This window comes from Schistocerca serialis, chromosome 8 (assembly GCF_023864345.2).
Source record: "Schistocerca serialis cubense isolate TAMUIC-IGC-003099 chromosome 8, iqSchSeri2.2, whole genome shotgun sequence".
NCBI lineage: Eukaryota > Metazoa > Arthropoda > Insecta > Orthoptera > Acrididae > Schistocerca > Schistocerca serialis.
The window spans coordinates 613,622,221-613,647,107 of NC_064645.1; the positions used below are offsets into that span (position 1 = coordinate 613,622,221).

Consider the following 24,887-nt stretch of genomic DNA (forward strand, 5'->3'; position numbering starts at 1 on the left):
GAAATGCAGAAGTTTTGTACGTGTAATAGCTTGAAAGGAGTAACCGTACTCACCGGGTAACAGCGTTGCATTTGTTTGAAGCCTTGGGAATTTGTCACCAAAATTGGTAGATGACAGAACATTCGATAGTAATAATCTCCAAGTAGTCTTCTTGCGAGGCAGTTAATTTCAAATTACGCGCCAAGAGCGTTTATTAATTGTCTGTTTGTGTCGCAATATGAATAGTATTTACCTGATGACAGTGGAAATACCGATTATAAAATTCTCTGCGAAATGCCCTTGTCCTGATGATTGCCACTTAAGAGTTTCGGATTATGACGACAGTTCTGCAGCGAGCTGTCCGCGTAGCTCCGCCCATTGGTGGGATTTTCCCGTACCGCCCTCCCCTCCATCCTCAGTTCCCCCACTACCGCCGCCCGAGCGATCCATAGACGCAGACGTACATGGCTATAGTCGAAAGGTCGTGCGAAGTCCCGAAGGTCGGAGAAAAATATCACGGACCTGCGGCGAGCTGCTCAGAGCATTACTGACTTCGGAAGGGAGCAGTAGTGTTGTTGGAGGACAGGAAAGTGTTTCGCTCACTTTGTGTACATTGTGACTTGAGAATGACCAGGCGTGCAGTAGCTTCGTAGTGTTTCTTTCTATGAAATTTCGGCTGTGCTACCTTATACATCCGTTTTCGTACATTTGTTCTGGAAGTGCTGCAACGAGATAGTGCCTGCTTTGTAGTGATACAGTGTGGAGAGGAGTTTGAGTGTGCAGCGCGTTTTCTTGGGATGCTTGCGCAGTGAATAGTAACGATGTGGCCGCAACAGCAACCGTCGTCTGGTCGTACTGACAGAGCGGAATTGGTTTCAGATTGTGCTTCCGCTCGAGCCAAGGCGTATCCCCATGGAGTTCAGCCATCGACGGGTGTGGAACCTCATCTGTATTCGAGTGCAAAACGACAAGATGTGCTGTCCAGCAAAGAGCAGTCGTCTGCCGGTTGCATGAAGAACTACGGGGACAGCGGTGCTTGCCTCTACGATTCAGGCAGGACTGATTCAGGTTTTCTGTCGGGTGCGAATATAGTTTCTGAACAGTGTTTGTCGTCCGATGACATTTCGTGTTCGAGGAAGTTTACAGACAGTGCATTACAAGAGTCAGTTTCTGAGGACAGGTTAGAGGACAACTCAAAGAGCCGTATGAGACTGGACAAGGAAGATTCCATGAGGCTGGACAGTGGTGTTGACGTGAACGAGCAGTTCAGTAGTCTCAGTATAAGCCCTACGAACGATCTGAATTCTGGCCCTTCAAATGACCTGAACGCCCCGTTCTCTAAGTCTCGGAGTCGGGATTCGGCGGTGGCGACGACTTTTACGAATATCTCGCCTCTGTCTCCGACGAGTAAAGTATCTCTCACGCAGCCGCAACAGAGTTCCGAACAGCTGCATCATCATCAGCAGCAGCAACCTGTTGCTGCACCTGCGTGGGAACTGTACTATCAACAGGATGAAGATGGCGACACGTAAGTTGTTTGAATGTAATTCTTTTGTTTTTTTCTAGCCGCTTAGTTTTGTTGTCATGTGTGTTGAAGGTGGGGAGATACTAACTGTAATTTTTTGGTTGCAGGCAACTTCATATTGCAATTATACAAGGCTTTATTGAAGTTGTGTACGCTCTCATCCAAATGGCACCTCACCCATGCTTCCTAGATATTGTAAACTACGAATGTCAGGTATGTTTCTCTTTTCTTTTTCGTTATTAGTCCTTAGACATTTTGTTTTAGTGTTCTGGCATTAAAGACTTCCTGTCTTGCGCCTCTGTAGGCTAGGTTATCGTGTGAATTAAAACGATAGACTGGTCGTATTGTGTAAACAATGTTAAGATGGTGCTGCCGTTTTACTTTAAACAGGTTAAGAAGGTTAGATGCATAGAACTAACGTCTTGCTTCCATCAGCAGTTGTTTTTATCCCAAATCAGTGGTATTAGTAACAATGTTTTACCATTTCTTTACAGTCGGCACTGCACCTGGCAGTGCTTACGAGACAGCCAAGGATAGTCCGGAGGCTTGTGGTCGCGGGTGCGACGGTGGATATTCGTGATCGTTCGGGAAACACTGCTCTGCATTTAGCGTGCCTCAATGGCGACATTGACTGTGTTCGCGCTCTTACTGAGCCTGTGACTGTGGCGGAAGAAACGATGGCAGGCCTCAGGTATCGCACGTACCAGCACCATGTTCCGCAGGACCTAGAGGAGAGAAACTACGACGGTGAGTCCACAGCACGCCCGCACCCCACTGCATTATCTATCACATGTCGCATCTGTTTTGGAAGGGCCTATGGGAAATTGTGTAGTGGGTTTGTTCTTCCACGCCTTCGATTGGGTATGGCGTAGCTTTTTTTATTTCATTCTCACAACAGCATAATTGCTACACGTTGATTGTTTTGTGTTGTTGACATTAACTACCTCGACAGACTTCGACCTCATGGGGAAAAGCAATTTGGCATTCCAAAGAGCTGGAAAAGAGCTCAGTAGCACCTGCTATTTTTGTTGTTGTTGTTTGTGTACATTGTTTACAACTATACTGTGATATTGCAACATCACCTCCAGACCCTTCCCCCTTGCTCCTCCCTCCTGAAATTTTGATTGTGGTGACTGCTCTGTAGAGTGGTCCGAGGCGTAGGTTAGGTTGAAAGGTATTTATGTGGTTGAGAACTGGAGAAGCCACCGAATGTGAATGCCAAATACCGCTTGTGGTAATAGACTACCCCGTACTGATTCATATGCACATTTCATCACAAAAATTAATATTGCCAGGTGAATTCAATAATCGTATATTAGATAATGGCCAAGTGTCCGAAGATAATTTTCATGAACTTATATCGTACATAAACTACGAAATGTTTAAAGTAGTGGCCACTACGGAACTTTTAGCTGTGTGAACAGTTATTTCCACACCTGTTAATGTATTTCATACATTCTCTTACTTCCGTTTGCGTAGTTGACCAGTACATTTGTACTTCTTTCATATTATGTGTATCAGTAACCGTTATCATCAGAGATGTTCTTAAAAAGTGTGGTACAGCTTTGAAATATACGTAGAGAACGCTTTTTTATTGTTTTTTGATCATGCTATAGTGGATTAAGTCGTGGGTGGAAATGAAACAGCACTGTGCAAATTGTTGACATGAGCCTCATTTGGTAGTAGGAGGATATATTGTTGGCCTTCCTTGCAAGGAGAAATGATTCGTGCCATACCCGCCAATGAAGCTATTAATTCTGTATGTTGTGTACATTGTTGGCAGTTGTTCCCTGCAGTTTCAGCGTTTGAAACAGTAACAACCTCAGACCCACAGTGTTCTTTCCCTAGTATTTTATTTATAGACGTTCTTCCCTATTGTTGATATTATTATTTCGGCCATTGTTTATCATTCCAAACAGATGGAGGCTACACTATAGTGTTTACCAGTTTAAACATTAGCTGGGAATACACATCAACTGTATGGCTAGCTGCAGTTAAACAAGCCACGTGTAGGTAATTGACTGGAAAAAACAGCTTGTGTGTAGGCGTGTACTTCCCAGAGCTGAAATGACCGGTGCGTGAGTAACCGGGGGAACTGTGAAAGAGGTAGCAGTCAACCCGGGTTCTTAGTACCGCAGTAATGGTGCGTCGCCTTCCACAATGCCCGCCACTTCCTGTCCTTAGACGACCAAGAATGCAGGAACTCAGATGGTTCAAATGGCTCTGAGGACTATGGGACTTAACATCTTAGGTCATCAGTCCCCTAGAACTTAGAACTACTTAAACCTAACTAACCTAAGGACATCACACGCACCCATGCCCGAGGCAGGATTCGAACCTGCGACCGTAGCAGTCCCGCGGTTCCGGACTGTAGCGCCTAGAACCGCAAGGCCACCGCGGCCGGCTAGCAGGAACTCCCCAGTGGTCATTGGCAACAGCTATCTGTCATCTTCAACTTTTATAGTCCTGTCTTCCTCAGTTGCATGTAATATTAGGGTATATTAATAATTTTTACTTACGGACCGTCTGACAGCAACTGAATAAAACACAATTTTAGTGCCATACGCGTTTCGCCTTTATTTTCTGCAAAGAATCACAAAAGTTAACAGACAGTAACGTATTAATAAGAGCAGACAAGGGAAATGTAACAGTACTCATGGATAAAGAGCAATACATCACAAAAACCAAGGAATACATAAACACCAACGCCATACAAAAACTGAAGTCAGATCCATCTACACGATTCCAGGCAAATGTGAAACGAACACTGAAAAACATTGAACATACACTCACAGACAAACAGAAATAGTACTTAACACAGAAAAACCCACAAGCACCGACACTCCGCAGTCAACCGAAAGTACATAAAGACAGAATGCCAATGAGAGCTGTTATCAACTTCAAGAAAGCCCCAACATACCACAATGCCAAACACCTCCAAAAGTTAGTTACAAAACACTATGAAGTATAAAACAGAACAGTGATAAACACAAGAAACCTAATAGAAAACATACAGGTACCACACACAGCATCACTGATTTCATTCGATATAGAAAATATGTGTACCTCCATCCCTATCACAGAAACAATAGAAATCATAGAACAAAATCTCTCATCCCACAGCAACCTCACCACAGATGAAATAAAAGAAATAACAGATATGTTCAGACTGACAACTGAACAAAACTACTTTCAGTTTGAGAAAGAATATTATCTACAAACTGATTGACTGCCCATGGGATCCCCAATATCAGGAACACTAGCAAACATTTTCATCAGTCACCTAGAAAATCAGATGTTTGATAAGATAACCACAAATGAAAGTTTCAAAATCATATATTGGTACAGATACGTGGATGACATTATTTGTCTGGTAGATGAGCCAAGTGAAAAAATAGATTAACTCCATTCAGTAATAAACAAAGCTCATCAGAACATAAAATTCACACTTGAAAAAGAAAATCAAATAAATTTTCTTGTCATTACAATTAAAAAAGAAAATGGTAAACATACATTTAACATCTTTAGAAAACCAACAGCCACAGACACAATAATACATTCCACATCCAACCACCCCCAGAGCCAGAAACTTGCAGCACTAAGACACATGTTACATAGATTAAACAGAATCCCACTCAGCAAGAGAAACTATGAACAAGAAATGAGTACAATCATACAAATAGCTAGGAACAATGGGTATGACACACATGTGGTACACAAGCTCAATCAAAAAATAAAAACACTAATAAAAACAAACACAACAGTTCCACAATACAAAAGAACTCACAAGCTGAAAACTTACAAACACACACAATGACAACACCACACAGAAAAGAACCAGATGGTACACCATGACCTACACACATAAACTAACACACTGAGTTGGAAACATCCTAAAGAGACAGGGCTTCAAAATAGCATATAAGCCTGGGCAAACCCTTCAATCACACCTAAGCCAGCCAGATACCAAGAGAGACAAATTCCAACAATCAGGAATATATAAACTTGAATGTCAAAGTTGTGATGCAGTGTACATAGGCATGACATGAATTTTCAAACAAGGTACAAAGAACATATCAGATGTTGGAAGTTTGAAACAAACCATTCCACATTTGCAGAGCATTTAAAACACTACAACCATCATCCTACAAACATGGAACAAGAAATGAAAATAATGAGAATAAGCAACCATGACAAACATCTTATACAAATGCAAGAAAACTTCCACATCCAGAAAGCCATCGCAGAAAACAAACGTGATAAATGAACAAACACACATCAGCACAGGCTCCCTACTACACTTAGTAAAGGAAATGATAGCATAAAACAAAAAATAATAAAAAAAAGAAAACTCTTCCCCACATCATCTGGACACACACACACACACACACACAGCACAAAAAATATATATCACACCAAAAAACACACACACACACACACACACACACACACACACACACACACACACACACACACACACACACACACACACAAATGCATACACGAACAGACCACAGATACTTCAATAGTTACACTCATAAGTTTGACAATAATATTCGATCTTTGGCAAAAACATTTGACAGTCGGCAACAGAAACCAAAACATTGCTTTAAAACAAGCGTTCAGTGCATAGTGTTGTGGAATGGGGAAAAAACCGCAAATTGGCGTTCATTGGAAGAAGAACACCACCAAAAATGCAACAGGAGTGTAATATGTAGGAAATTGTCCATGCAACCTGTAAGTACAGTTCAAAACATTATTACTTAATAGGAAATACCAACCACCAAAACTGTTTATAACCTATAGGCACAATGACAAAAGTGTAAATAAAATACCTAACATACGTACATATTCCAGGCCACTGATGATGCCTTGCAGAAAATAAAGGCGAAACGCGTATGGCACTAAAATTGTGTTTTATTCAGTTGCTGTCAGACGGTTCATATGTAAAAATTATTAATATACCGTAACAGTTATGTCTTTTGGTTGACTCAAAGGGGCCGGGCCGTTTCCAGCGGACGTCAGGGAATTCCAAATGCACTGCACGTCAACTTGTTATTCCACTGCGGTTTTCCTTTGTTTCTAGGTGGACGATGGGTTTGTCCAACCTCGTCAAAAGTCTATCGAGCCTTGCTGTTATCTGATGTGAAATGGGAAAGTATCAGATAAGAAACTAATCGTGGAAATACACCTGATCATCAATTCATACTGCAGCAGTTTTGGTTTTCTGTAGCGACAAGGGCACTGAGTGGGATGTTAATTGTCTGTGCTGGGACCCACTCAAGTTGCGTGGATGCGGAAGCGTCCGTGGCGCGTAACTCGAGTTACTATCTAGGCGGAGAGGCCCAGAGGTTTTTTTTACGGGGGCCGCAGAGCTCGGCATTGCGTGGATAACCTAGTTGCTGCGCTGTTTCCCGCCAGCCAGGTTTTCCCGGCGAGCTCTCGCAAGCGGTCGTGTCGCCACGATGGTGCCTGGGCTCTTTCCACGGCCTGTGAGCTCGCTACAGCCTGACTCGCAAGTTGCGTTCCCAATATGCTCGCATGTCCCGGCCAGTGTCTCTGGGCAGTTGCATCATGTTTTGCTTGGCTTCCCGTTTATGTGATTGCAAAATGTGCTCTCCAACATGTAGCAGATTTTATTGTAAAAGGTACCGAATTACTTCCAGTTTATAACACGCTGCACATTGTTAAACAAGACAACGTTTACTTGTGTCGTTCCACAGTATAGAATTTTCATTAGCGTGTTTGAAATTATAATCAGTCGACCCCTCGTAAGTATTTCAAATGTCACATAATACCATACTTTTGCTTATTTCCTCTTTCAAATATTTTAGCATTCTTCGGCCTTCGCTTGGCATGTTGTAAATAGTTACGGTCTTGAGTCTGAAGAGTGGATTGATGCATCGTTGCTCGCTAATCTGTCTCGTGCAAGTCTCTTCATCTGGCTTCTCGTAACTTACACACATTTGAAACTGATCATTGCATTCATGCCTATTAATAGGTCTTCCTCCATTACGGAATTGACGATTCCCTGATGCCTCCGGATCCTGTGTCAATCGAACCCTTCTATTATTCAAGTTACCGCCTGTAACTCGCTGACCCACTACTGTGCACTCGTTTCTTTGTTGTATGTTTGTTAAGCGGTGAAGGCTCTAGGCAAATTAGACGTAAAATTTCCGCTGCACCACATAATAGGTGTGACTGCGATGTTTTCTTTAGCGCGCAGGAGCAGCAATTCACTGTCAGTTCTTCCCAGCGAAATGATTTACTTAGTTATCGGTATTTAATGGTAATAATACCAGCAGGAACTTCACGCTTGTTGCTTTGCTGAGTAATGTAACGCAGTATGCGGCAGGGGTATCTGGAGCCGGCGTATTTCTGTCGCCAAGTTTTGCATTGCGCTCCGCGACCTGGATATGAAGGCTGCGGAACAGGTTTCTGTCGCCGATACCGGCATGTTGGCTGGCTGTTACGGCGATGAGCCATTTTCGCCGTGCCACGAGTGCGGGAGAAGGCGGTCGGCTGGTAATTGACTGCGAAAGTGGTCTGACCCAGGGCTGCGCCGGTTGGTCCCGTTGCAGTGCGGGAATCCCCCGCCGCGTCCGAGGTTGCCGGCCACCCATCGGGTGCCCCCGGGCCGACGTGACGTGACGCAAAGTCAGCCAGGCCTCGCTGAAGCGAGGTCCTCGCCGCTTGCTTTTTACGTTCCGCCAGGCGGCGCCATCCAGCGCCTGTTGGGGGGGATTCACTCAGCAATTTCTCGTCTTCTTGGCGAGATGTACCACTTTGGTGTAGCCTTTGACTTACTGCTGGTACACGGTCAACTGAGCACTTCCCTCAGAGGAGAGAATTAATAGTAATTTGCCTGTATTCCTGTATGGCATCCAGTGCGCTTGACACCGTGGTTGTTATAAGAGCAGAATCGATTTGTTTACTTATTCACGCGGAAGGTAGGCATAGTCTCAGTATCTGTCCATTGTAACTCGTTCCATTAGTTTCCTGTTAAACTAGTGAAGCCTCCTACGTGGATTATCTGAACAAATTCTACTATTTACCTTCCTGGAAGTAATCAATTGGCCTTTCGTCTGCAGGACATGTTTGGATTTCAATGTATTTTAGCTAAGTTATAATAAGTTTAGGTCGCGTGATGAGCAATTGATGAGGGATCTTGACAGGCAGTGAACGTTGTTCGGTCAAAATTAAGACTGGCGGTTAACTGTGCCCATTCGACATCTGGTGCAGATCGATCGTTTGATTGACCATGTGGCACACAAGAACCCGTGGTTCTTTTTGTTCACTCATCAGTACCTTCCAGTATTTCTAGTGCCTGATGTGAGTTTTATCACCTCTTCCTCAACTTAAGCGCAACTATGTTACATGCTTCTTCGTCTCAGTAAAACTGCACACTGTGTGGGTGGTCCCGGCGGAGGTTCGAGTCCTCCCTCGGGCATGGTTGTGTGTGTTTGTCCTTAGGATAATTTAGGTTAAGTAGTGTGTAAGCTTAGGGACTGATGATCTTAGCAGTGAAGGCCCATAAGATTTCACATACATTTTTGAAAACTGCACACGCTCGCCTTCTTTCCTTCGATAGTTATATGGGAGTCGTAACACCCTAGTTATTAGAGCCTGCAATAACGCCATCATTGCACAACATATTGATGGATACTAAACGCCTTTCCTGCAAGCCGCGTTTGTTGAGAGGAGGGGCAAGACCTGGGGCACGGTGTTTAATACTGACTTTTCAGTCATTTTATTGAAGAAAATAACTTTGCGCTATATTTTTTTATCCTTTCCCTATGAGCTACGGGGGGGGGGGGGAGGAGGAGGGTGCTTGGGCCCTCTTGCCTGCTGTATAGGCGCCCTTGATTAGCCACTTCCCCCAAAAAAATTGTCCACTACATGTTTCTAAACAGTGTTCGTAGCTCCGCACTGGCGGAAAGTCTCAAAACATTTGAGGATAGTGGCTTTTAACAGTTCTACTACGGATGAGAGAAGGTACTCTTGGGCACGGTTCTTTCCTTTCTTGCCCGGGTGCCAGGCCTTATTAAGTTATAAGAAATGCCTAACTTGAGCAGAGTTTTTACGTAATGCAGAGCTTTACCAGGCAGGGGTGGAAACGCAGGGTAAACAGCTGAGCGAAGCATCTCTGTCGATACAGAAAGCTGAAGTTGGAAGCACCCGACACTGCGGACGTACGACGGAACGTACGCCGTGTGTCTGCGCTGGCGCGGCGTTGCTCGCCCACGTGGCAGGGCGGCAATGACGCAAGCGTCGGGAATGCGCGTGTTTACAATACAATGGGCCGCGCCGCGCTGCTGGAAGTATCGACCGGTGGGCTGAGACGGGCTGGCTGGGGAGGCGAGAAGTCTCCAGGCTGCGGCGTGTGCCGCATCCGGCTGCGGGCGTTCACCCCCTCTGCGGCACACCCTGTGTGTCTCGCTTGTTTCGTTCGACCACGGCGTACCCGTCACCCGAGCGGTCACAACACGGTTTCGTATGCGCGTGCCAACTTCTTATATCCTGTACGATTCTACCTCTTAAATTTCTTCAGACTGATGCTGAATTGGTACTTCTGTCATGGGAGAGGAGAAGGGGCGGCACGGGAGAGAAGAATTTGATTTCCAACGTTCGGGCTCTCGCTGTGGTTGCATAACCTGAGCGACTCAGTTCGTTAACACACAGATTGCGTGCAGTTGTTACGTGGGGGTGCAGTGGAGGATATTTGCAAAACACTTGAAAGAAGGCCTGTGTGAGCTACCTGCTAGTTCTGTGGTTAACACTAGCAATACCAAGGCATTCCCATAACGCGTATTACCCGAGTGGGTACATCATGCACACCCTAAAAAATTTTAAAAATTCGCTAATTGTTGTTGAATTATATTAACATCAAAATTTGTAGAGATGTACTGATGTGAAAGTAGAGTCCAGAACCTGAAAATACATTCCAGCTCACACACAGCAGTACCAGTCAACTTTCTATAACGTATACTCCGGCTTTATGATCACCACAAAAATTTTAAAAATTGGAGTTTCGTTTATTGTTGTTGACTTTCGCTCACAAAATACTTTAAAGAGATACTGATGTGTCAGGAAGAACCTGAACCTGGAAATATTGAGCACGACATTCATTGGAGGAAGACACATCTGCTACTGACACATCAAGTGTTGAGTTAAATATATCTGAAAAATTAAAAACATATATGGAATCTGGTAGAAGAATTCATTAAAAACAATATTTTTTGAAAACCTTAATATATAAAGTAACTGACCAGAATACAATTTCGAAAGATGGACATAGAACACCCCCCCCCCCCACCCCCTCTCCCCGGTTTTACGCCGGTTCACTATAACTCACGATGAATGTGTTGTACTGGCATCAAATATCTTTATTGTTTTCTGATATCTGAAAATGCTCGTATGTTTAAACATTTCTAAATGTTCTCGTTGACGTTTTGTGAGTTCCAAATTTTTAATTCTGTGAGAATGTCACTGTATTATCCAGTTTATAAGTATACAGGCGTTTGCTATATTTGTACTGAGCATTGTATGCTATGTTTATGGTAGAATTGTGCTATTGATGCTGATATTTTGGAGTTTTGCTCTAGCTAATTCTGTGTTCCATGTCATAAAGTTGTTAAGGCGTTTCCATAGACAATTCAGAAAATCTGTACACCGTGAATTAAATAGAAAACTAGACAGCGAAACAATTTGAAGGTAATTTGTTTTGTTCATGGCATCTGCTTCATTTCACAAACGAGAACGGAATTACGACTGTACAGCTGCCTATAACGGTTCAGGGTAACAACAGTTTACAGAAATATCCCATAGCAGTAACCCAACAACCCCTTTTACGATTGTTGTTCGTTGTAAGGTTTTTTTTTCGGTGTGGCGGGTTTACTTATGCCATAGAATTTCGGAAAGAGACAGAGACACTAGATAAGGTTATTATATCCAAGCAAAGCAAACTCAGTACGCCACACGTTACTGCGTGGATATTCACAGTGCAGTTGCACATATGTTGCTAACACATCCATGCTGCACGAGCGGGAATACTACCAATCGACAGTTTCTCCCACTTGCATGTACGGCTGTGGTACCCAGTCAAACGCTTCATTAACGAGGTCCAGGTTTAACTGGCCTTTTGGTACCTGCTGCCAACGCAAATAAGCAAACTTTAACCATCCGGTGAGAGATAGTATAGCTTGTGGCTACCAGATATATTTCGAGCGCTACATAGGGAGGGTATTCGCTGACGGCTGCTGTTGTGCTATCGAGCGTGAAGGAAGTGAAGCTACCACAGTAGATGGATGTCTTTGATGGAGTTGTGCGGCCGGTTGGTGTATCGGAGCGGTACACGTGCACCGAGATCGCTGTGGCCGCAATTCGCTGGCGGGCGCGCGACTTGCGAACCGCACTGTGGCGTGCAGGTGAGAGCGGGGTCGTCCGAGCCCTCCCCTACTTCCCCTCCCCGCCGCAAAGCCCTACGAGGTCTCGGGAATCCCCAGGCCTCTCGCTGCACATCTGCCGCGTCCAGCAGCTGTAAAAGGTCCCTACCCTGCGCCTGCTGTAATAGATACTTCTGTCTGTCTGTCTGTGTGTGTGTGTGTGTGTGTGTGTGTGTGTGTTTCAGTCGTTTCCTGTTCGCCTGCAAGTGCTCAGTAGAAGACGTGATGCAATTACCATAGAAAATGCAGCTCTATACATTCTCCTCTAACGGCTATCTTGCTCTCATGTACTGAAGTGAGAAAGCCAAAGAAATTGTGACTGGATGGGTTCTTATTCAGACTAAAAGTAAACGAACATGCTAGCCTTCGTGGACAGCTATCAGTCTTAATAAAGTAATCAGGTTTTGGGTATCATTAATCATAAACAATCAACACTTCGATCCTCTCTCTGAGGTCGGCTTTTGTTCCGATTCGAGCACTAATTTAAAGACAAGCAAGATTGTAACACAAAGCTCGAGCAAGAGGTCGGCACCTATGTATTCTGCTCGATAACGACATTTCCCTGCGTGTTTTTTTTCCCGCTGCGTCTCACTGGCTGCCGTCATCGCGACGGGCAAATTGTTGATACTATATTGTATGTAGGCCGTAGCTGCGACTTCGAGACGAAAAGGAATAGTCGGCGAACTCCCAAATGTTTCATAGTGACACTCCAGAATTTAGTTTTGGTAGTTAAGTAAAGGTACAAATATTGCTTTACTACTGCTCATGCATGGTTGTTCGCAAGTTTTTCATGCCATGGCAAGGCAGTATGAGGAGAGAAAACAATCTCTACATGTGTGAGGATCATGTGTGCCCAAGGGAGTGTAGAGACGCGAGGATGGAGGAAGTCTGCTCAGGCACCGGATGTGGCTAAGGCGATCGCTCGCGACACGCGTGAAATCTGGGTTCCAGTCCCGGCCTGGCATAGATCTTCATTTGTTCTGAAATACTCCACAGCTGATATTGTACAATAATGGCAGTTTGAGAGTTCATTCTTGAAAGTGTAAGTTGTAAAAGTAAATGGAATATTACGATTCTACTTGTTCTTTTAACATCACGATATGGGCAACCACAAATTTGCAGTAAAAAGCATTTTGTATTAAAAAAATTCGAATCCTCCAGAAAGCTGTACAGAATAGTGGCGCCATCTTCTAGCATTGTCAAGTCAGTACGGGGGTATTTCTTGTATTTTTTAGTTTCGTTGGAAACGTTGTTAGCCTGTAAGATGTTTTATTTCAAAGCACTGGTTGATTACATTGCATGTATGCTGTAAAAGTGCAGAGCATTATGTAAGCTGCAGCTCTACCTATTCAGGAGACTGCTGCCTTGTAGGTGGCGGGTCGTTTTCCGCGTTTGAACGCCAGCGGCGGCCGATTGTGATTCTGGTCGCCAGAAGGAAGTGCGCTGGCCACCAAGGTCCGAGCGGGTTTTCCGACCACCCACTCGCGGCGCCAGGGATTTCCTGCGCCAAAGTAGGCCTGCTAGAGCCGGCTTGCAGCCCACCAGAGGCCTTTCATAGACTCCCGTCTGGAGGCTGCCGCCACGGTACTGTGCCACCACTGTCGACGTATTTTTTGAGGCAGTGGCAAGAGTTAATAAGTGGCAGCATTCGGAGTGCAAATGCTAAATAGGTAACGGAGGGTGGGAAGTCGATAACAATCACTTTGGGAATATGATTACGTTTGATGACTATTTTTATGTCGTCTCTTAGTAATGTGTCAATTTCCAGTGTTGCGTTTGACTGATCATTGGAAGGAAGGAGTGAAAAGGAAGCACTAAATATATATCTGACGAGCGAGATAATTGTTGTACATTATCGCAAACAGTCCCATGGAAGGTACGGCTGATGAGCGAAGCTACTGTGTGGATTCTTTCGTTTAGGAGCTATAAGGGTGTTCACCCTGCTTTTAGTTGTGGTATAGATCTGGTAAGTTTGTTGTTGCTTTTTTCAATATTCTGCGCACCACTTAGACAATACCGGTTGCTCTCCAAATGTGGTCTATGCTAACAAACTATTGCCAATGTCGGCAAGTAGCTTGCGCTAAAAAGTTGTCGCCACTACAAAATTCCGCTATTCCTACTGCGCATATGCCCCGTCGAGTCTGACAGCGGACACCGAGCGAGGTGGCGCAGTGGTTAGCACACTGGACTCGCATTCGGGAGGATGACGGTTCAATCCCGTCTCCGGCCATCCTGATTTAGGTTTCCCGTGATTTCCCTAAATCGCTTCAGGCAAATGCCGGGATGGTTCCTTTGAAAGGGCACGGCCGATTTCCTTCCCCATCCTTCCCTAACCCGAGCTTGCGCTCCGTCTCTAATGACCTCGTTGTCGACGGGACGTTAAACACTAATCTCCTCCTCCTCCTCTGACAGCGGACATAGCGTGGCGTGCCTCTTGGGCTTGATTTTTTTGTGAGCGGGCTAGCGGGGGAGAAAGGAGAGGAAGTAAAGCAACGGCGAGAAAGTTATGCGTCCGCTGGGAATCCCTGGCAGCCGAATAGAGAACGGGAAAGCTACGCTGCGATGAGCTAGCGGCACGTCTGCTAGAAAGGCGACCGGGTAACGGAGCTGCTAGTTGGCAGCCCTGGACTGGTAATTACCGGAAGACGGGACGAGTAACGTTGTTACGGCACTAGCGGGAGCAGTTAGTGATGCATCTAATGTAAGAGCCGAGTTGGACCGAATATGCTCTTCATTGGTAGTTAACAGTGAAAGACGTGGGTACGGCGTCGTGAGGGGTGATTTGAAGGAGAGTTGGCAAGAGGGTGGAATCAGTGTGACTTTTTTTCATCCTATTTATAAGTTCCCGGTTCTTTTGGCTATTGTTGGTGCTGCAACAGCCCGCGTCTGTTAATTAACTTAGATTATAACGCTCAGCGGCCAGGCGTTGAAGGTTTCTAATACACAGCCGCAAAAAATGCGAGAGTTTACCGATTCCCTTTTGCACTATTTTCCTCAGTAATTAGCAACTCATTTTTGTGCAACTCTGGGGGAAAATAATCGTGAGTCGATGAAGCCTGAAAGCATCCTTTCAAGTGCTAGTCTATCTGATCGTGCGTACCGTGTTTGGACATTGGATGAAAATACCATTTTATACAGGCACTCCACGGCATTTTGTTGTATGTATCTTATAGTTAACACTCGCAAATAATGCGGTGGGTATAACCTTATGAAGAACCGGTTAAAATGTTCAAATGTGGGTCAAATCTTATGGGACTTAACTGCTAAGGTCATCAGTCCCTAAGCTTACACACTACCTAACCTAAATTATCCTAAGAACAAACACACTCACCCATGCCCGAGGGAGGACTCGAACCTCCGCCGGAACCAGCCGCACAGTCCATGACTGCAGCGCCCGAGACCGCTCGGCTAATCCCGTGCGGCAAAACCGGTTAAAAAAGTAAATTTCTTTTATGCATCTGGATGCTGATTATTTTCGAAATAGATTTAAGCCAAGTTAGATAGCAGCATAAAGGCTTCTGCGATAGGCGTGGACGTTCGTAGCAGAGTCTGGCATCACCGTCCCCCGCGCTGTTTCGTATCCGTGTCCGATGAACTGTACAGGCTCTGGGAGAGAGGCCGATTGCTGGATTCTGCTGGAGGGAAGCCCCTGAATGTAGCGTGACCTCCGCCAGAGCTCCGGGTCCGCCAGGTGCGTGGGTGGAAGAGCAGAGCGCCACCACTGCAGCGCGGAGCCATTCACTGTTCTGCTCTGCAGTGTGGCCTGGCGGAACTCATTGTGGCGCGTAATTATTACCGGCAGGCTTCCGCAACACACCGGCCGCAGTTCATTAATTAGCCAGCGTTCCGTGCCTACGGCACTCCCAAGGGCAGTTCCACAGAACTGTTCCGCCCAAGTCCGGTCGCCACTTCCGGACGCGGCGGATGTTGACGATCGGTGGGATTTCACAGTTCCCGGCACTGTTTGTCTCTACGAGTTCTGGGTACAGCGTCATTCATGCTCACGAGCGCATGTGAACGGCGTAGCGCCTGGCTTACGTCATCACGGCCGCATCTCACATTCATGCACCCCTCCCCGGCCCCCCTTCTCTACCCGTACACTGTCTAGTGCTAAGTGTGGACTACTAGTAGTACTGTGGAATGCTACGGCGCATGAGTGTACTGTGCAAGATTTCATTCAGTTTGCGGTGGCGATTGGTTGGTTATCACGGTATTTGTTTTCTTCACAGATGCAGGACTGGAATTAAACATAAGATTGCCTGCGCGTACTGGACAAATAAATCCACCAGGAATTTTGACCACATACTTCAGTGTTAATTCAACATACGCGCCATTTAATAAGATAAATTCCTTCTGGTATACAAGGAACGAGCCGATGTGTTTTGACCTGTGGCATTCAATTCCATTTTGGACTTCACACCTGTACTGCAGGTCATGACTGACAGGAAACACAAACGCATACACGCAACGATGTATAAGTAAAAGAGAAATAGCGTCTGAGCAGATTGCTTGTGCTATCCCAAAGAATAAAAAGAGTTCGGTATCCCGTACTGAAAATAAACTTCGACTCAAAATGTGGCATAAGGGAACTGTAGTTCATAATAATTACACACGCAGGTTTGTGTACAACATAAAGTGGCACCTTTACGTAATTTTACACAGGCCAATTTGACGGATATTTTGATATCCACGTGCAGGACATAGCAAATTCCCCCGACATTGCTGTTTGCTATATGGTCATACTTTGTGATTTAACAGTGTCATATTCACTTCGGCCAATACTTTTTGTATTATATTGTAGCCCCCTCTTCCCAACTTGCCCCTCCCAGTATTGTCGTCGGTCTGGATGTTAATTTTTCACAGGAGCACGGTTGCTAAACCAGCTTTACTGCTAGTCGTGTGACATTGCAGGAAGAAGTGAATAGATAGAAGATGAAGGGAAAAAATCATCAGAAAGGAATTTGTGAATTCCAGCAACATTACAGTGCTTTTTTGTATTTCAAATCCGTTAGTTTATTTTGCTGTGTGGTGCAGGCTGTTCTATGTAAACAAGCTACTCAGTGACGAACTCAGTCTGCCGAAGTAATGTAAAGAATACAATACTCTGCCGGGTGAACCCGTTGGTATGTATAAACAAAGTTAAAAAAAATCGTACTGTTATCCTTAATATATTTGTTCCTTTGTTGAGAGCAGATGTTAAGTGACTACGAATAACCTTGGTATGCTGGTCCAGTCGACCATTCCTTTGGTGTTCGTCCGCAGCTCGTGGTCGTGCGGTAGCGTTCTCGCTTCCCGCGCCCGGGTTCCCGGGTTCGATTCCCGGCGGGGTCCGGGATTTTCTCTGCCTCGTGATGACTGGGTGTTGTGTGATGTCCTTAGGTTAGTTAGATTTAAGTAGTTCTAAGTTCTATGGGACTGATGACCATAGATGTTAAGTCCCATAGTGCTCAGAGCCATTTGGTGTTCGTTGTTAGTCGCGTAACTCGTCATTTCAAGCCACCTGCAGTGTATAATTTGGGACAATTTCAACTCAGAATGCCTTTTGTACGTCACTTGGGAGAAGATTGAAGAGCGGTTACTTGTGTGCGATACCCATCTGTTGACCGGCAAGTGGATTGCAAAGTTCCGGCCATTGAGTGCAGGCAAGCCTTGGGGAATATTGCAAGTGCTTGATAGCAGTTTGTTTGCTGCCGCTGACGGCCGGTGGGAAAACCTGTGACGGCTGTTGTTTCGTCGCTCCCTTCCCCGCAGAAATGGGAAACCTGTCCCCTGCAGCGGGCTTCGGACTTCCCACAGGCAGCTGAATGGCGCGGCTCTGACGCACCTGCACCGTTAAAACAACCTGCAGCTGGTGTCCACGTGTGCTGGCCGGACCTTGAACACCGCAGCTGCGTTCCCGAACTATGGCGGACATGAGCGCTAGGGCGTAGCGTTGCGAATCTATACCGTGCACCCATAGCACAGGGATGGCGGTTATTTCTGACCAACCGTTTTTCATTCACATCTGTTGTATTCATCTCGAGTACTTGACAGTTAAAAACCGTTATGAATAACTGTTTTCTGAAATTGCTGATATTTCAAGCAAAGTAGACATGGAACAAAGATTTAATAGTTCTCCTGCAGAATTTTACGTTGTAAGTTCCAAGAGATATAGAACAAAAATATCAAATAAAATGGGTAAATAGAAAAAAAAACGTTGTCCAGTGTTTGCTCCTTTCCTCGCGACGGGGTGAACACTACAGCAATTCACCAGTGTTCTCCTCTGAGTCTAATTTTTTAAATCTCTGCTCGAAAGTAGTGTTGTAATCGAATATATCACTACTATGGAAAAGCGAATATTCAATGCTAAAGGCTGAAAACCATTTCCAAGGGATACAAGCAGACAAAAGCATATCACACACACACACACACACACACACACACACACACACACACACACACACATACGCGCGCGGCAGATAAGCTAAGTTATATTTTTCTTGCAAGCTATGAATGAATTCTTTGTTATTGTTGCCATAACTCCCTTTGTTTTGTATTATTTCATAGAAATGACAGACGTTTAATAAGCTTTCGGGTAAAATGTGCAGCTTTTTCCCTTTATTACTTCGATGTTTATTAGTCAGATATGTATCTTCGATTTTTAATGGGAATGTGAATACAGTTGATTTTTTGTTGACAAAACCAAAAATGCTCTTTCTAAAAGTTAAACAATTTAGATAGTAGACAGAATATATTTACCAGGAACAATAACGTAACAATAGCTAAATTTTCAGTAATCCATTAATCCGTAGGCAAGTATTTATTGTCCGTTCTGTTTATAAATACTCTATAATGTCCTGGTTCGTAAGTAGACTCCTTTCATCAATATCATTCAAAGACAATATCTGTCTTCCAGAAGCCTCAGAACCTCCAACCAAACTTTGTTTTTAAAGAGAGTTTTATGAAAAGCAAAAATTCTGGCATCACCGCGGAGGTAAATTGATATATCGATACTATACCCTGTTTTCAATAAAAAATAAAAATACCTCTTATAATGGAGATTAAACAGTTACCGAAAAATACCGTTATTCAGAACTAAAACATCGGCATCAGTTTTAACCTATGTTTTTCCCATCCCTAGTAAATGGTGGAAGTGCGACGTACCCTTTTGCATGTTGAATACTATCGATTGGTAATCAAATAGCCGTCCCGATGCAATTCGATGATCTGCGTAACCATTAATAGCGCCACCCGATGTGGACACGCCCGAAGCAGTGTCCCTAAGCTATTGTTTTCTGAAAGTGATAGCTTACAGAGAATGTGCTGTTAACACGTGTATCTACCGATATATTGAAGTAACTATGGCGTTTAGCCATATAACGCTCATTGTTTGCGTATAAACATACAGCAGGGAAACGGGTTGGCACTAAAATGTATTAGCGAAACAGAGAATCTCCTCCAGTGGCAAGTACAGATTGGCCGGTTTGACATCAGTTTCTCACCGACACTCTTTTGCACATTTTCTGGTTGTATGTACGAAAGTTTTAACTAAGAGCGTCATATCATTACGCCGTTCATATCGTATGGCCTAAAATAAAAGCACGTGTGTGGATTTTAAGGTCTGCACGTTTCTCGACATCTTAATAGTTCACACGTGTTACGACCGCTTGTGATCTTGGCGCTTTCAAGACAGCTACACGAGGGGAGCGAGGATACAATGCGGCGTAGCCAGTTTTCTGTCTTGCTCACGTACCCACATGCTTCTGCTCCCGCTTCGTAGCAGTTGGCAACGCTTGCGCATGTTCCACGTGGAGTTCTGTTTCCGACTCTCACTTGTCCAATTGAGCCTGATAAAGCGCAGTCTTGAGACTATGAATAAACTCACTGCTTCAGTGGAATCCTTTATGTATGATAAGGGTGTCCTCGTTTCCCGTCACTCACACTACCCGTGTAATACGTGCGACAGACGGACCCACTAGATTGGTATTATTGGGTATAGTGTGCGTGGTTTGTGCATGCGCAAATTCTCAGCGCCTCCATACGTCAAAAAATCCTTGTACACCCAACAGAGTGCTTCAGATATGTGGAGCGTGGACGATAACGATTTTCCATTGTGTTGCGAAAGATGAGCAGCAAATCTAGTGTGCAGTGTAATGACTGGTTTATGGAACGGAAAACTCATTTCACATTAAGTTACGCTTCGGTTGAATATATATCCAAATGATTTGATATAAATAATTCAGGTCGATGGAGGATTGTTCGAAACTGCCACTCGTACCACTGTAACACCGCGTAAAAGACTCGACTTCACATACCTCATATCTTACTACCTGCAGTAGATATCCTAATTTCTTCCCCTTCTGTATTTGGTTCTAGGAAAATTTGTTTTTAATCAATGTCTGTAAATTGTATTGAATTTCGTTAAAAATATTATGCACGCGACAACTCTTTTTGCCTTACAGTGACACGGTTGAGATTTAATCTCACGAACGAAAACTGACTGTCATATACTCGAATAAAGTTTTCCACCAATTAGTAATTGATTGCTTCATGTCTCTTGCCATACTCCGCCACGGAGATTACGTCAAAACCGACGTTTGCTTGTCCACGCCAGCACCTCATCCGTACGCACGCACAATCAAATGCCAAATGCCATTGCTTGCAGAAACTTGGATTAGTGAAAATCGATCTGTTCTGAAGCAGATTGAACAGGGTGTGAAGCGTATTTCCACAAAGCGCATGTCAGCATTAAGGTTTTGTGTGGCTACTACCTCTACCAGAACAGGAACTGTGCTGTGATAGAAAAACGACGTATTTTCCTCATTTGTTATGTTTTACGTTAGTATTACGTGTAAGCGGCACATATTACTACACTATAGCGTGTAGGAGTAAGTCTGTCCATCGGAAAGTTTCGCGCTGTGCATCCGATCGACAAAGATAACATCACTTCTGATGAGAGAGGCGTGTTGTAGAAGTAAATGGTCGGTTGGCAGAGGCGAGGGTCCCAGAATACCTGGGTGTCTGACTCAGCTGCTGCTACCCGTTGTGCCTTGGCATGGTTGGGCGCGTGTTATTTCGGGTGCGTGCTTTTGTCGGTTCGTCCTGTTCTGGAATGCTGCCCTCGTCACGTCACTCCGATTCGGTTATGGCGCGTGCCCCATGGCTCACCACGTCTGTCATTACCGGGATAATTTTAAATTTTCTTGTCTTGAACCTCTGCTGAGTAAGGAACTCACCTTCTGCTGCCCCTGAACTGCTAATAGTTACGGTGATGCCCATTGGTAGTATCTCCCCAGTACCCCATTCGTTTGTTCTTATCCTCAGCTGGCGGAAGCCACTATAATAAGTTCATTATTCAGTTTCCATTGTTGTTTCTTACCACTTGATACTTGGTTACAAAGCTCTGTTCATTTAATGAAATATGAGATAACGTAAAACTTGGTCAGGTAACTGTTATCGAAGAGTAGCCTTCTAGCTACTGCATTGTCATATTGTTGTAGTTCAGTGACACTTTCTCTATAGAAGTAAATAACCAATTAAGTGGGACATACACTGTCCTAAATTCAGTCAGGGTCCAAGACTCCAAAGTAACGTGGTTTTTTTTTCTCCTTTGTTGCAGGTCAGATGTGTATACACATGGCAGCACTGAGTGGCAATGTGGAAGTCATAAAGCATCTGGTTGTCTGGTGTGGTGCAGACATCAATGCCAAAGTAAGTGATCGATATACTTGCGTGAATTCTGTAAAAGTTAATTGACAGTAATGCGTAACTAAACTAAACATATTCCTTGAGACTCATGAGGAATACAGCAACTATTGCTGTTTTAGGAAATCAGAGTTCTTACGTTATTATAAGGACTAGACAGTTCTGCATTTCTATTCCTATTAAAGACAGAGGCAAATATTCTCTCCTTAGTAACACTTTATAAAACATTGAACACAGTGTAAGTTACACAATTCCATATTTAACTTTACAACGTTTTTGAGGTTGTACTTACGTCACATTGTTTGCATGCATAATTCTTAAAGTGCTTGGCTTCAGTTTCAAGCACCTTTCCAGGAGTAAACTGTTTAAACGTCCTGGAAAATAAGGGGGATGACTATATATAGTCAGCTTTACAGCTGTGATATTGCACTATTGTGTTAGTTGTTCCAGTTCTGTGGGCACTATAATGTTAAATTTACAATTTTTACCTGGTGGTATTTGTGCTAGTGACTGAAGATATGAGACAGTTTACACCACAGTGTAATTTGACACCCAAAAATGTAGAATTAAGCAGTGAATTCTGGTATGTTTTGTAGGACGGGAAGAGTGGTCGCACAGCACTACACCTGTGCATCGAGCTGGGCCTGGCGCATGTGGCGCGTTTCCTGGTGGAGGAGCTGGCAACCGGTCTGCAGCTGGAGGCAGCTACGTACGCCGGCTACACCGCTTACCAACTGGCAGCTGCCGTAGACTCGGCACTCGCGAGGCAGCTGAGAGAGCACGGCGCGCAGCCCAGGCCGCTACCGGATGACGAACAGAGTGACGAAGAAGATAGTGAAGACAGTGACGCTGAGGTGAGCAGACGCGCTGGAGCTGCCGCCTGATCTGGCATGGGAACTGTGCCCTTTCCTTTGCTCCGTCTCGGGTCCCTCTGTGCACAGTCGTGAGGCTCCCGTGCAAAGTTTGAAGGGTTTTAGTGTCCCTTCAGGGTTTATGGGTAGGCTGATGTAGTGAGACTGTCACGTGTGGACAGATATAACTCATTACATCGGTAGCACTTACAGATCTCCCAAGAGTTGTCTTTCTTGCTTTTGGTCAGAAGTATTTTGGCGTGTATCTAAGTCTCAGACATGGCTTAAAATACTGAGACGTCCCATGTTCCTTAAGCAAATGTTGCTGGAACAAAGGAGATGCTGAAACTACTACAAATTATGCATTTGTGGTGAATGTTACAGTAGCTACTCCTGCTTGCATCCTTTCATGTTGTACCTGATGATGAAAGAGTACAAATTTGATTAACACCACAGGTACAAGCAATATAATGAAAGAGTTTGAAAGACAGGGCTCTTGAGTTGTCATCTGTGATAGCAATTACTGCTGCACATCCTGAGAATGTTACCATTCTCATATTTATTTACCATATATTATGGTGTGTAATATATATGCATGAAGGTCGAAGTAATCTGTGCTCACGTTTTGGCTCAGTATTTCTTGTGCAAATCTGCCATTCCTATTTATTTGACTGTCCTGTATGTAGTGTGTTTGTTCAGTGTAAATGGGTCCTTTGTCCGTTAGTGCTGCTTTTAGGCTGTTGGGAGGAGGAGGGGGTGTTTTGAGATCTGAGGAACTGATTGTGTTCTTTTTTTTTTCTGACCAGCAGATGTACCAGGTTGGGCGCGACATTGGTTTTAGCAGTCTAAGAATGAACGGGCAGCCCGTCGACATCACTGCCTAGAGAGGCACGAAAAGACTGCGGGCTACATGTGGCTTAGTGAGCCACCAGCTCGGTTGTGACTGAGGAGGTACGCAACTGGGGAAGATGACTCCTGTGCCATACTCAAATTGTCTTGTGGTGGATGGACTGGTTCAGTGTTTTGGCAGCCATTCTCTGGTAATCACTATTTGAGAATAACTATGTACTTTGGGATCAGAGGACTACAGAGATTGTATAAATTATTGGTCCAATAAAGTGGAAAGAAAAGTGGAAAAGATGGTCGGATTGTTACCTATGTCATTCTAGTTTGTTCTAGAATGCTTATCCGGATCCTGGCAGCTTAATGTGCACTAATGAGAAAGTAGTATTGTATTCTCTTCCACATTAAATGAACTGCTCTATCCGTCTCCTACCCTTTGAATCCCATTCTAGTCTCGGGATGAAAGATCTGGTTACAAATTTCTATTTGGCTCATTACTAGGAAAAGGTTTCACTGCCAATAAATTTGTTTGTTTGCAGTTATGAAAGTTGTAATTTTAAATTAATTGTAAGGGTCTTAAAGACATATTTCTAATGTGATTCAGTGACTTTTCCTGAGATATTGTTCAGCAGCAAACTGTTCGCAGGGATATTCTGCTTGTTAAGAACTGTACCTGCATATTTTAAACTAATATACATACTGTACATTTTCACGCATTTCAAAGTGACATTGTCCATTACAATTCGGTGCTCATTGTTATTTATTACTCATCTAATGCCTATACTTATGCGTCTTTTTCTGAGATGCACAATCAGTGTTGCAAAGTTCATTGTATATTGTTCAGGAAGCAGGCAGATTTTTGCAGGCAAAATGATAGTTCAAAACTTGAAGTTGTCACTGCCTTATACTGTTGTTAACCTTTGGGAAATAACTTATGACTGAATTACTGTTAAAGTTTGTGATATCTGCCTGTGGAAAGTAATTGTTGTTTGTTTTAGTAAGTTGTTGAAGTGTTAATCTATATTTACACGTTGTATGAAGCCACATTTTTGTGGTTTCTATATGAACTTGTATTTGCCAGTCAGTATAACATATTTTTGTGTATCATCTTGTAAATACTGGTATGTAAGTGCAACTATTTTAAGATGAAGCTAGAGGCATTGAATAAAATGCTGTTAATTATAATGAGTGTTGTTTTTCCCCATTCCTAAACTGTTGTTGTCATAGAGGCAAAATCTATTTGTATGTAACTTCAAGTGTCTGATAAGGTGCCCACATTGAATTATCTATTATTTGTTCTGTTACGAAGAAGAGCATAAGTGCTGTATCACAATCCATAGTTTCATTTATTTTTCTAACAAAGGTTATATTGTTTCTAGATGTCACCAAGTAAAACTATACTAATTTTTCAGCTATGTTAGAGGGCCTAGTCCAAAGACTGGGAAAATAATTTTTTAAAATCATTATTTGTTACGTTACAGTATCTTCTGTTATCTTGACACATTACCAAGGTGAATGATATTGACCGACCATTGTGAAGGTTACATATTTTTGCGTTTG

The 24,887-nt window shown here is 43.9% G+C and overlaps 1 protein-coding gene and 1 long non-coding RNA gene across 3 annotated transcripts in view; both read left to right on the top strand.

The window, feature by feature from the left end:
* The window catches only part of LOC126416081 (uncharacterized), a 265,597-nt gene that overhangs the window by 71,337 nt on the left and 169,373 nt on the right, over nt 1-24,887 (top strand). The window lies entirely within an intron of this gene.
* LOC126416080 (NF-kappa-B inhibitor cactus-like) lies at nt 361-24,512 on the top strand. Of its 2 annotated transcripts, none has more exons than XM_050083566.1 (6): nt 361-1,507; nt 1,612-1,717; nt 1,999-2,251; nt 21,548-21,639; nt 22,230-22,487; nt 23,291-24,512. In XM_050083566.1, exons 1-6 carry the CDS (start codon nt 801-803, stop codon nt 23,366-23,368), a joined length of 1,494 nt encoding a protein of 497 aa, XP_049939523.1. In that variant the 5' UTR covers nt 361-800; the 3' UTR covers nt 23,369-24,512. The 2 variants fall into 2 exon arrangements, with proteins under 2 accessions (XP_049939523.1, XP_049939524.1); XM_050083567.1 differs by having other exon boundaries at nt 375-1,507; nt 23,294-24,512.